Source organism: Rhipicephalus microplus, chromosome 1 (genome assembly GCF_043290135.1).
Source record: "Rhipicephalus microplus isolate Deutch F79 chromosome 1, USDA_Rmic, whole genome shotgun sequence".
NCBI classification, from domain to species: Eukaryota; Metazoa; Arthropoda; class Arachnida; order Ixodida; family Ixodidae; genus Rhipicephalus; species Rhipicephalus microplus.
Window position 1 is genome coordinate 60,225,924 of NC_134700.1, and position 14,025 is coordinate 60,239,948.

The 14,025-nt window shown below is 46.2% G+C and overlaps 1 protein-coding gene across 1 annotated transcript in view; it reads left to right on the forward strand.

Annotated features, from left to right (window-relative positions):
* Positions 1–13,583, forward strand: part of LOC119178770 (uncharacterized) — a 57,116-nt gene extending 43,533 nt beyond the window's left edge. The window contains exon 2 of the mRNA XM_037430015.2: positions 12,851–13,583. Within this exon, the coding sequence (XP_037285912.1) occupies positions 12,851–13,165 (315 nt within the window). The 3' untranslated portion in view covers positions 13,166–13,583. The remainder of the gene's footprint in view (positions 1–12,850) is intronic.
* Positions 13,584–14,025: the final 442 nt, after the last annotated feature.

Below are 14,025 nucleotides of genomic sequence, written 5' to 3' on the forward strand. Positions count from 1 at the left end.
AGAAGAAAGGCCTACAAAACTTCGAACGTTGTTCGCAGAGGTTGGCACAGGGAAATCCTTGACGGGGCATATTTTCTCGAGATCAGGACGAACAACAGAAGAATCGACAAGGTGTCCAAGGACAGTGAGCTGCCGGTGGCCGAAGTGACATTTCGACGAGTTTAGTTGGAGCCCTGCTTTGCAGAAAACCGAAAGATTAGTTAAAGGACGCTCGGAAGAGTATATAAAGTTGGCGAAAAAACAATGACGTCATCAAGGTAGTATAAGCCGATTGACCCCTTGAAACCATGAAGAGGAGCATCCATCATTCGTTCGAATGTAGCCGGGGCATAGCATAACCCGAACGGCAATACTTTGAACTGATAGAGCCCGTCGGGAGTTAAAAATGCCGTCTTTTCACGGTACAGATCATCAACTGATATCTGCCAGTACCCGGCATGAAGGTCGATGGAAGAGAAATAATTTGCTCCACTAAGGCAGTCAAGAGCGTCATCTATACGTGGCAGAGGATACACGTCTTTTTTTGTAACTTTGTTAAGAATTCTGCAGTCGACACAGAAGCGCCAGCTGTTATCCTTCTTTCTCACGAGCACAACGGGCGAAGCCCAAGGACTTGAAGAAAGTTCAGGGATGTTTCGGGCAAGTATCTTGTCGACTTCTTGCTGGATCACGTTGCGCTCGGTGGAGGAAACCCGATAGGGTCGCCGGTGTACTGGATTTGCATCACCGGTGTTGATCCGATGCTGTACGACTGTCGTTTGACATAGAGGTCGGTCGTAGAGATCAAAGACATCTTGATACGACGCTAGAAGGCCACGAAGCGCAGACACATGCTCGGCCGGGAGATTAGAGGCATCATTCCAGTTATGCAGTCTAGTGTACTGCCCCACTGAATACTGGCAGATAACGGTGTGTCCTCTGTTAAGGACGATTTGTGGTAGTCGCCGGCTGGGGCAAGGGTTGCAAGGGATATCCCTCGTGGCAGCACTTTAGAGCAAAGTCCAAAGTTCACAGTAGGGAGACATGCCACGTTGTCCTTCATTGTGACGATGGTGTGGGGGAACGCAACATTGAGTGAACAGAGGACTGTAGGATTAGGTGAAACGACATAATCACTGTCAGCCACAGGTCGATCAGAAGAGACGTCGATATACGTCACAGCTCGACAAGATAGGCGAACAAAGTCGGCGTAGGATAGCTTTGGCGGCGCAGGACCACGAGGGTCAACGGCGTGTGGTGGGACGAGTTGAACAACACCAGCGGAACAGTCAATTAGGGCGGTATGCTCCGACAGAAAATCGAGCCCCAAAATGATGTCATGTGGGTAGTGGTCCAGTACGTAAAACAGAAGAGTGGTATGACGTCCAGCAACAGTGACACGGGCGGCATACATCCCAGTGACCGCTGGTGTTGCACCAGCAGCTACTCGGACAACAGTGATCGGAGCAGGAGTGAGCACTTTCTTGATCCGAGCACAAAGGCTGGAGTTCATGACTGATATGTGAGCGCGGGTGTCAATGAGTGCTGCCACAGAAGTACCATCAACATTTACATAATCAAGTTGTGTCCTTGTATCTTGTGTAGAGGAATTTCGGGTCGGGTCGTTGACGCAAGCTCACCTCTAGGAGCTGCGCCCGTCAGTTTTTTGAGGACTGGTGATAGGAGGGTGAGGGGTAGCGACGTCGGTTAGTTGAGTGGGACATGCGTCCAGAGGGCGACGGGAAGCGGCTTGGTTGGGTGGGCCTGGATGGCGAAGCATCATCTTGTTCTGTGTAGATCGGCACCCGAGAGCCAGCAGGTGGGCGTCGGGTGTTGGCATAATGCGATCATGGCTGCCAACCCCAGGAAGTGCGGCAATGACGTGAAATATGGCCGACTCGTCCACAGTTGAAGCAGATCGACCTGTCATCGGAAGTTCGCCATTCTGCCGGGTTCCGATAACGTAGGCGGTTGTTCGGTCCGCGGGACATATTAGGTGTACTGGGCAGTCGGTCCGGCATTGGCCAGTTCCTGGCGTACGACACTCTTGATCAAAAAAATCGTGGCGCGAGAGTCGTCGGGGGCCTGGACTTGGTCAGGCAGGGGAGATGCTGCCTCGATTTCGTGGCGCACGATGCGCACGATATTATCGGAATCAGCAGGGGCTGGTGGCAAACGGGCGTCCTCGCAGGTAGATGTTGCAGCCGTGTTGGGAAGACGCGAAAAGTGTGGAGTGATACGGCGACTTCTCGCGTCTTCGAAGCGTCGGCATTCATTAATAACGTCGTCTACGGTTTATGAGTTTTGAAATACGAGGAGATTGAAGGCGTCATTGGCGATTCCTTTGAGGATGTGCACGACCTTTTCAGATTCCGGCATCTTGTCGTCAACCTTCCGGCAGAGGGTGAGCACGTGTTGTATGTATGTAACGTACGACTTGGTGCAGGACTGGAGTCGGCAAGCTAGTTCTTTTTGCGCAGCACGACGACGCCCAATGGGCTTGCCAAAGAGATCGATGAGTTTCTGCTTGAAGATGTCCCAACTCGTGATATCTCCCTCGTGGTTGTAAAACTAAACTTTAGCTGTACCCTCAAGGTAGAAAATAATACTGGCCAACATGATCGCCGGATCCCAGTTGTACAGAGCGCCCATCCTTTCGTACAGCTGAAGCCATTCCTCCACGTCAGCACTGTCACTGCCCGAAAAGGGACCTGGGTCACGCGGTTGAGTCAGGATGACGGTGCGGTTAGTAGCAGCTGGATGCGGTGCTGTTGGTTGCTGCCTAATTGGATGAAGCACGATTGGGGTAGTCTCCGAAGAATCCTTGTTTTCGTCTTGATCAGGTATTACACAGGCAGTCAAGGAACGTCCGCTGCGTAGAATCGTCGTGGATGTTGACTGTGGGAAGACCCGCACTCTCCAGCAAAATGTTACGGGTACGGTGAGAAGGCGTCTGAAAAATACCTTTACTTTTGGTAAACAGGCAGGCATACAATATGGAGCCCAGTCTGCACGAGCTTGCCCTAAACATCGTCCTCTTTTCTACAATGTCTATTGTGGCACCCCGTAGCAATATATATATATATATATATATATATATATATATATATATGGGTAAGTCTGGTCACTTGATCAGCATTATATGCTTAGTAAAAACCATTGAATTTTTTGTGTTCATGAGAAAGCAAAGAAAAAACGAAAATTCTGATAAGCAGTGACGTGTGACCTAAGAAATCTGCTCTTAACCTTATTTTTGATGCTGCAAAACACTCAATTTGGTGCTGAACACCTGCTCCAAAGCGTGCTTCTTACTTCTCCAAAGCTGTTCCAAAACCGTGTTTTTCCTGCTCCCAAAGCTGCTCCAAAAGACTGAAGCCCGCTTCCACCCCGCTGACTTTGGCATCTCTCATAATCATATAACGGTTTTGGGAAGTTAAACTGAACATTTATCATTGCTACTATAGGTGTACACACTTCAACTCTTCCATTAACACCTTTACGGATGGCATATTAACACTCCTTTTGCACTTACACCCTTCTCTTAGAGTGTACAAGCAGCGAAAATGGTGTCAAGTCAATTTAAAGAGACATAATTTTGAACAACACCTCTTTTACACCCATAAAAAGTGTAAAAACTTTACTGCGTACGGTTTTATCGGCGTTAAGAACTATTTCCTATTTATCGCGCCACTTTATTAAGTCATTTAATTTATTATATAACTAAACTTGATCATAGGGATGAAAATTTTCTTTTTGCTATACACAGTCGTCCGCAAACAATTGGACTTGAACACCAGGACTTTCTACGTTAACCATATCATTATTAAAAGCCAAAAAACAGCGGCCCTAGGACACTGCCTTCTCGCACCCTTGAAGTGACTGCCAAACTTTGAGAAAGTAGACCTCCAATGTCAATATATTGCTTCCTGTTAGTCAACAAATTAAGCAAAAATGTATCTGATAAAAGTTCAGGAACGCCAATAGTACTAAGACTTAATATTAGTTAATTATGCGGAACCTTGTCAAAAGCTTTGCTACAATCAAGAAATAATACTCCTACTTAGCCGCTCTAATGAAGAAATGAAGTTTACGAATGAACTACTGTTACAGGTTGGGTTGTCGTTGAACAGCTTTTCCGATAGCCATGGTGTTGTTAGGTTGATGCAGCGTTCCTTTTGAAAAATTCGGGCACACGGTTAGCTTCGTATGTTCTACGATTCTGCAGCATTGGAATGTGAGTGAAATTGGACGAATATTTTGTATAAGTGTTCTGTTACCTTTCTTGAACACATTGACAACTTGTGCTGCCTTCCAGTCATTACGCTATTGTGCAGTAATGACTGAGACAAGAACCAATATTACAAGAAAGTTGTCAAAAAGCTCGCCATGAGTTCGGCCGTCACATTTCTCCTCGGTAATGGTAATACCGTGCCCGACGAAAAATTCTTCAGAGCGACAAAACCACGGAAGTATCAACGAACTGCCACAAACAACTGACGACTCTGCTCCTCGCACTGCCTGCTTGCATTGAATTGATTGATTGATATGTGGCGTTTAACGTCGCAAAACCACCATATGATTATGAGAGACGCCGTAGTGGAGGGCTCTGGAAATTTCGACCACCCGGGGTTCTTTACGTGCACCCAAACCTGAGCACATGTGCCTTGCTTGCATTGGAAATTCTTCACTGGGAGTTTACAGCTCTGCCATATTTTTAAACTATAGTAGCAGCTGACACTGCAGCAGGAGTGTGTGCCTGCTTTCCAGGATGACGAAAGAGCGGCGCTCATAGCGTGCAATATGCGAGATAAAAGCCCCAAAGAATACGTTTTCCGTGCGCACAATGGAAACACCAAGCAAGGCTGACCCATCCCAGCGACGCAGCTTTGCCTTCTCTCCGCTAGGGCGGTGAATGACGCTGCGCAAACTTGAGCTTGTATTCCCTATGCGTTTCCAGCTGTAGTAGCTAGCGTGCACGATTTTAAAAAAGAGTCACAGTTTTGCCGCAAGGGCGAAGCAATGAATGCAATCGCAACAAATTGGAATGTACCACTGAGGACAGCAAGCACATCGTAACATGCAGTGTGCTGCTCACGCACAAATTACACACGAAAACAACATACACTGGACGAGAGCCAACTAACAACCTTCACAGCTCAGAACTTAACGCGCTGTTTAAACAAAAACGAAGCATGAAACGTAATCACAGGTACGGATATGAGTGCGAACTCAAGTGTCCCCGTTGCTGTTTCACTGTGTTAGAAAAGCGTGCTATATTTGCTTATGGAGCCTGACCAGCGAGTGAAGTGATCTTTGTTGCTGCGGCGACTAAACGCAATCGTCCCGATCAAAGCCGTAAGCGCGCGATTCTCCCCCACCATAAATTAAGAGTGCGGATAAGCACTCTTCTCTCCGCGGAGCAAAGAACGCGTGGGATACGAGCGTGCATTGGCGCATCGCGACAAGCTGGGCACCGACCTTTGTACTGAGCGCGGTCATTGCGCCATATCGCTAGTAATGCTGAAAAGGCGCTATTTTGCTGTGGTAGATATAAATAGCTTGCCGTTTCACCGCTATGTGAGGTGCTCATTTGTAGCTCAGTGGTTAACGCCGTGCGGTCACGAAATAAAGATTGAACGTTCGATTCCGTGCGCCTGAGTCTTTCAGTGAATTGTTTTCCGTTCTTAACTTTTCACATATAGATACGTATACATGTATGGTGAGCGACAAAATTCAGCCGACAGTGTCCATATCATTGCTATTGCAATAAATACTATAAAATGAACAAAAAAACAGCGTTCTTTGCTCAGCGTTAGCGTTTCAAGGTGACGTCTCAATCTCCCTTTTCCGGATGTTGTTAAGAGGCGCCCAGCCAGCGAACGGGTGAGAGGGAGGCGCGAGCGGACGAGAAAATGGGGCGCAGAGAGGGTGAGCAGTGAGAAAAGATGCACTGCACATACCCTCTCCTACACTTGTTTGCACCATATGCTTCGGTAGCTACGGGCGAGGATAAGCACGCGCGCCCGCAGCTGTTGCTATGAAAAACGAAGTGAGAGTGGAGAGATAACACGTGCAGCGCGCGGTTACCGCCACGGACAAAGCCGGATGCCTGACATAGCCCGACCAAGAAATGCATTTGCATTTAAATGGCGCACCATAACGCCTGATGCGCATGTTCGCGTCTTGTGCCCGCCCAGGAAGACAGCCCTAAAACTGTCGGTGCGCTCACACTCTCTCACCTCGCAAGACCGATGCAGGCAGCGTCTGCTAGTACAACAATCGCAGCATATGCACGAAGTGAATGACAATAAGTAGGGCAAAGCGTCCGTCCATTCGTCCGTGCATACGTCTCTCCATACGTGCGTCCACCCGTCCATGTGCAACCTCCCTGACTCTGCGACACATTTACTCGAGTTCCGCCCCCCACCCCCGTGAGAAGATGCGCGCTGCATAATTTCTCGTTTTTCGGGAGGAGGGTTGGTGGGGAAGCGGCTTTGCACGTGCACGCATGCGCGAATGACCTAGACTAAAGAAGCACATTCTGACGATCCGATAAGGAACATCTTTATAGCCAATTAATGGAGAAAAATAATTGTGCTTAATTATTTCTCGTTACTTTCACCTATATAATTACCGCTGCAATTTGCGAGTATTTGGTTCGGATCCCGGCTGCGGCGGCTGCATTTCCGATGGAGGCGGAAATGTTGTAGGCCCGTGTGCTCAGATTTGGGTGCACGTTAAAGAACCCCAGGTGGTCTAAATTTCCGGAGCCCTCCACTACGGCGTCTCTCATAATCATATAGTGGTTTTGGGACGTTAAACCCCACATATAAATCAATCAATTTGCGAGTATTTATGTCAGGGAGTTCAACTGTCAGTCTCGCTGGCTCAGGAGTTATATAACAAAAAATTGGCCCAGAATCTGCATATTAATCTGCAAACGTCGTCTAAAGATCTAATTCTGGCAAGCGGAGAAAGTGAACAAAACATTTATTTGATGTCCTGAGCAAGAAATCGGTGAATGGTATTCTGGAGGCGCAACGTTAGAGTGCCTCGAGCGCGCAGCGGAGGTGAACGAGCGGTTCAAGTCATGTCACACGTGAAGCATGAGCGCTATCTGGCAGTTTTTTTGGAAAACGAAACGCGCGGCTCTGAGACGGGAGTGGGCGCCCGTCTCAGAGGTGATAAGGTATAGAAGGCAAGGCGACGGGCAGGTGCCACTATCGTATCGTCCTAGCAAAGCGTTGGAAACACTCGCTTTTCCGCGCAAGCGTTGCATGGTCAGCGCAGCGTGATAAACGCTCCGGTCTTTAGAATTACTTATGTACGCTTTTCTAGTAAAAGGCTCACATACAGCATATATACGTGTTGTTATGGTGCCTCAGATATGCGCAATGACTGATTTTTAATTGACAATCGCACAAGTATGAACGCTGAGTCTTGAGCAGAATTGGTGGGCGCTGTGGATGGGGTTGGCCGTTTATGGTATCGACTGGTGCCGTTCACAGTATCCGGTACTGTAAGAGTGGATAAACAGTCAATTGTACACACAGACAGACCGACAGACCAAAATTTTTGCGTCGAAAGTCCCCAAGAGAGACTATCATATTTATAAACATAGCTGCCGTTGCGGAGCAGAAGATGGCAAACTTGTTTTAAACAAGCTTCATAAGTGTTGTCGACTTCGCAGCAAGTATTTTTCAGCAAGTATAATAAGTTTTGCTTATATGGATATATTTCAAAAAAACAGTCGTCACACAATGCTAATAGCGTAACGAGTGGGCCATTCAATGCTCCAACCCATCACAAAAGCTTCTTGTTCCCCTTTTAACATTAGCGCAAACAAACTTCAGCCATATTTTCTCATCGTCGTCAGCCACTGCATGAACAATTGGCACAAAAGTCCTTGCAAGTGCTTAGCGAATGCAAGTGCAAGTGTTTAGCGCTTCTTAGAAGAATGACGAAAAATAGCATTGCGAATGCCAGCCTACAACAGAAATAAATTTATTGATAATGACCTAGTGAGTATGAAGCGAGTGTGCTTGCAGTAGTTAACAAATAAGTGTTAGCTACACATTGTTAGCTCCACATGCATTTCTCAGGCTGCATGAATCAGCGGTAAGGCGCTTAGAAATAGCTTTTAATGACCGTTCTGACTTGTTTTGTTTTTTTTGGAGAATACTGGTCGACATTTTGTATACCCAAATTTTGCTTATACAGCGCTTCTAGATGATTTAGACGTTCAAATTATGCTGTTCCTTTAGTCAGTACAAATAAAAATGCTGTTCAATTACAGTTTGATGATATATTTCAGAAAAATTCAAAACTGATGCCGCTCAATATTTTAGAAGCTATAATAAGAGATTACCTGGCACATACGTCAAAACTAGCAGTCATAGCAACTGATGCGTCACAAAGGGAAGAAAAATGTGGAATTGGTATTTTTTCTCCTGCCCTAGACTGGTCCTTTTCGTTTCGCCTTCCAGATTTTGTGCCCATTTTGGATGCAGAGTTTTTCCGATAGTTGTAGCTCTGCGTAAAATAGCTGCTTCAGTCAGGTCCGCAGTAATTTTATCGGATTCACTATCAGTACGTTCCTCTCTTACTGCAGATGGGAACTCGCATGCTGAGAGTGCTTTCAAAGCATAAGTTCCGTCGCATCCCAATCTGATCAAATTGGTCGGGGTTGTAGGACATAAGGGAATTAACATAAAAGAAATAGCACATGCGCTGGCACAGTAATCTTTAAATGGGCCTGGTATTGAGGCATTACCGGCATATAAATTCTTGATAGGCACCAGATTAAGAAGGAAACTGCTGTAAAAGAATGTTCTACACCGTCACTGACAGTCACACCAGAATTAAAGCACTTTTCGTACCACTGGAATAGTAAAATATGTCAAACACGAGAAACGGAAGTCGTAATCACTATATGAACTGTGCTGTCAAATTACGCAGATAAACTTATACTTAAACAGAGCTGGGCTGGCAGCCTCCCCTCATTGTCCTGTTTTTGGAGTAAATGAGTCAACTGAACTTTACCTCATTTACTGTAATAGGTTCCCTGCCTTACGAAAAAAAAAACACTTTAGGTGCCGTTTGTCACCTTCTCGGAATAGATTTAAATGTGCATAACGTGCTTTCTTTTTGGGCTTTGTCTTTCGGCCACAGCGACGGGAATATTGTTGACGCATTGCAGGAAATCGTCAAAAGTTAAAAGAGGTTTAACTGTTGAAATCATTCGTTGGTAGATTTTGACTTTTCTAAATTCACATTAAGGAAAATACGCCGCTTTTTTGGATTACACTACAGATTATTTACAATTCATCTATCAAATTCGTCCTGTTGCGTCTTTCTTTTATTTCTCATAAACAGATTAGTCGTAACCGGTTATGAAGGAAGAAATTCAGAAAAACTATACGATTCTTGGTCAATCCTTCAGCATGGGTGCGCAACATTGTCAAAGCTCTTGACTTTACTTGAGTGTTTAGAATAGGTTCTGAACGGCCGCTCTTCTAGCTTTCGCTATGACTGTGCTGCGCCTTCCGCGCAGGCCTGACGTTTTTCTTTTTTTTTTCGCTCCACAAGTTACAAACAATGTTCTTTCTCGCTTTGTTGTGCATATATTTTATACACAAGACGTCTTTTTTGTAACGTTAATACTTCTAATACATTAGAAACTTTTGAGAACCAGTGGGGATCAAATTAGTCCTTCCATGTAGATTAGGTTCAATATTTCTTGTCTCGTAATTAATGCGCTTGAAAAACAGAGTTCTTCTTCGGGCTACTGGGCGCTGTGTGCATAATACACTAAATACTGAATGAAATCTAAAATAGTAGTATTAGGATTCATAATGATTAATCTAGAATGCCCCCTTTCGGCAGTGGCGTATCCAGGGGGTGGTATACCTTTGCCGTCCTCCCCCCTCCCCCCGTCCACTGAACTTTTTTCCATAAAACGCCATAAAATGGTCGTTTACCTGCCTGGCCCTCCCTCCAGCTCAATGTCCGCCCCCATCCCTCCTTCTGGAAACAATTTCAGCCTACACCTCTGCTTTGCGATAACCATTGTTAGGAGCCTAATTTTGGATATGTCTGATGTGTGTAGTGGTCTTCATGAATTTTTGTTTAAAAGAAGTGTAGCGAGAAAACTAGCCAGCGATGGTAGCGAGAAACAAAATTACTTTTTTTCTTCGCTTGTTTGACATTTTGCGTATCGTATTCTTTTTCATGTTTTTTTCTACCAATGCCACGCCTTTTGTTCATGATATGCCTAATTCCGTTTATGCAGGCTCTCAATTGGTAGTTCACCTGTAGAGTGGTTTAGCTACTGGCTGTCTCCTGGATGGGCCAGGATTCTACAAAATGGGGCTTTTAAATTGGGCTCAAAGTGTACGAGGCCGAACTGGTGCAATTTGAAATAGTGGTCGTTCACCACGTTGAATGTACTCTTTTGTTACTCGAACTTCCAGACGTTGCTTTTATGCTGCCGTGGGTTCTCGGAGACCATGCCCAAGCAACCACTTTAGTTCTACAAGAATATATTTGCTTCCCACACGTACGAAGCATGACACTCAGCACGCGGTGTGGCGTAAACCAGTCCATACACTTTCCTTTCGGGCAGGCTGTTTTTCTGTCTCAGAAAGGCTCAGATGCCAGCAATCTACCTGATACACATCATTTCCACAAAAAGTATGTTTCTGCTGTTTATCATGGCGGATTCCGCGGATTTTTTCAGACTGCCCTTTCCACGTGGATTAGGTTCATTTCATGAATTTCTATCTTCAATACCTACAAAAAAACAAACAAACGATATACGCCAAGCTTTCTTCGTTAAAGCCTGCAGGTAGACAGCTGAACGACGCTGCGACAAAAAATTATCGGCGTGAGCTTGGAGAAAATGGCACCTACAAGATGAAATATTTACGGGTAACGTGACACGGCACGTCATACCGAAAAATTGGAACTAAAGTATATGTTACCTGTTGCAGTTCTAAAATTGTATCAGTACGTTACTAAGTTACCGGAAAAAGTAACGCGTTACCGGTAATGGCAATACTTGCAACACGTTACCGCCAGCACTGCTGAACACTTATACTATGCCGTCGCCTCTCTGGAATTGACGAGCGTCCCTTTATCAGCAATGGCGCCATGTCATGTTCAAATTTGGCCGCCTACAAAGCACTTACGTAGACTGACGGAGAATTTTCGTGACCAGTGAAAAGTACTGAGGTACAAACGCTGTCTTGCTTATGGTCAAAATTTCGTCACTGCACCTGCAAAAACGATTGGACAGAAGAAAGGCAGGCTGATTGTTTTTCAAAAAGGAGGACCTGCGACGCGTGAAGCGCTTAAATATTCGTAAAAGGTGATAGCTGCGAAATATTGTACGAGAGAGAGAAGGAATGTAGGAAAAGTAGGGAGGTTAACTAGACTATGCGTCCAGTTTGCTACCCTACACATGGGGAGGGGGAGGGGGGAGTAAAAGAGAGAGAGAAGGATAGACACATGTCACATCACACACACTATGCCGAGTTTCACAGGTGGTCCCTCAATGAAGTTGCTTGCTGACAAGTATCTCAGGAGGGCTCGTGTGGCTTTCTGTGCTGATGTGGTGCATGACCAGACTCCTAAGATCTTTGCTTCATTAAATGACCGGTCATCGAGTCTATTCAAGGCACACTGGAGAGTCCGGCGATCTTCATCAAATTGGGCACAGTGGCACAAGAGATGTTCAATAGTCTCTATACAGTTGCAGCTTTCACACATGGATGAATCCGCCATGCCAATGCGATGGCTGAATGACTTAGTAAACGCTACCCCAGTCCACAGCCGGCATAGCATTGTAGCGTCACGTCGAGAAATCTTGGATGGCAGTTGTTTCTGACGTAAGGACTTAAGATTCTTAGAGTGATGAATGGAGTTAAGTGGAGAATTCCAGTGCGCAAGCGTGGCATTATGCGCGATGTGACGAAGTTCTCTAGCTGCGTCTACTCTTGACAAGGGTATTAACAGTGTGGGCGCTCCATCGTGGGCACATCGGACAGCGTCGTCGGCGAGGTGGTTACCACTGATGCCACAGTGGCCCGGCAACCATTCTAAAACAATGTCATGCCCTTGATCAGCAGCGCGATGACAAATTTCATTAATACGATGCATCATCTGGTGGTAGTTTCCACGTCGTAGACTTCGCACGCATTGAAGGGCTGCCTTGGAGTCACAGAAAATGGCCCATCTACTGGGGGATTCTTGTGTAACAAACTCCACAGCGGCTCGAAGAGCGGCGAGCTCGGATCCCGTAGATGTCGTGACGTGTGATGTCTTGAATTTGACTGTGATTGATCGAGATGGTATGACAAAGGCACCTGTCGAACTTCCCGAGACCGAACCATCCGTGTAAACATGAATTCGGTTAGCATACGAGAAATGCAAGAGGTCCAGTGAGATCTGCTTGAGGGCTGCAGATGACAGGCTTGCCTTTTTAGATATCCCCGGCACTTCAAGGTGCACAGTCGGTATTTTCATGCACCACTCTGGAGATAGTGGTATGGTTGCGGGCGAAAAGCTCCATGAGATGGAATTCTGGTTAGCCGCAACAACTTTGGAAAATATTGTAAATTAGCGAGCTTGTTTGCGGGTGCAAAAAGAGAAACGTGCGAGCCTCTTTAGAGGCCCGTTAACAGCCAGATTTAAGATGACACGACGAGGTGAACTCGAGCACTTGCGGTTAATAGTCGTTGTACCAAACTGTCATGCCGCATTTTCATCCTTCAATATATACGTCAACCACGCTGCTGCAGTTTTTTTTTCAAAGTGCGAGTGCTTTGTTGCATTTGGCGTTAAAATGTTTAACGCTCAATTCGTTCTGCAGGTGCCGACGTTCGCATACGAGAAGCGGCTGTCCCGCATCGAGACGCTCCGCCTGGCTATTATGTACATAGCATTTATGACAGAAGTGGTCGGCTGCTCCAAGGATGACTCTGAGCCGTGCGCAGAAGACGCCCTCGTGGCACCGTCAAACGGCGGCAGCGTCGCCGGCTTTCCTGGCCACCACCATCATCACCACCAGCTCACCGGGGACGTACCGCTAGAAGACGCGGCCCTCTGGGGTCCGGGAAGGCAGCTAACCGTGGCCACGGGTGCCGGCACCCTCGGCCAGTTGTGCCCATCATCGAGACAAGTGTGACCTCTGACGCTGCTGGAACCGGGGGCTTACGTGTTTCCCAGGTGAAAGGGAACTGCCTCTGTGGCCAGCAGCTGTTGCGATGGAACGAGTGAAACCAACGCACTAGTTTTCGCTGTTGTTTGGGCATGAGACGCGACAATGCTGTGGCTGAACAGAAACCTCTGTCCCTCTCATAATTGAGATGCATTTAAAGGACAGATTGGCAATGTGTCGCGGCTCCATCAACAGTGTGGTATAAAACACTGGGTTACAACAACATTGCGCTTTGTTGCAATCGTGGAACCACTAAGTCGCACAGCCCCTGTTGTAGTGACGCCAAATTTGTCAGAACGAGGCAAAGTTTGTCAGCTAGCACGCTTTTTTTTGTCATGCCATACCATTATTGGTGATCAAGCGCAACATGTTGCGATAATTAGATACGATGCTTCAGAGTGGCAAATCATGCGCTTACAATTGAAGCAAGTGCATTCGTAATTCTGCTAGTCATGATGTTCCTAGTAAAAAAAAATGTTGTATATTTGTCGAGCTTTGATGTGTAATCCAGATGTGTACAGTTGGGGTACATAATGTGCAGGTGAATGGTTGGCTCAGTGGTTGACTTGACATAATGAAGCCCAAGGAATGTACGCTTCAAACACACTACACAGCAATTTCCTCATTGAAAGTCTACTTGAAGAAACTTGTCGCATTTATGTTCTTTAACAAACTTGTCGCATATGTGCGCCCTTACTTATCTGTTTCCTGTGGTCTCGGTAGCATGGGGATGCACTTTAGTAGTCTGAAGCATTCGAAAGTACTTGGAGTTTCGAGAAAGTTTTTAATTGTAAATACAATTTGTATAGCCATGAAATACAGTGGAC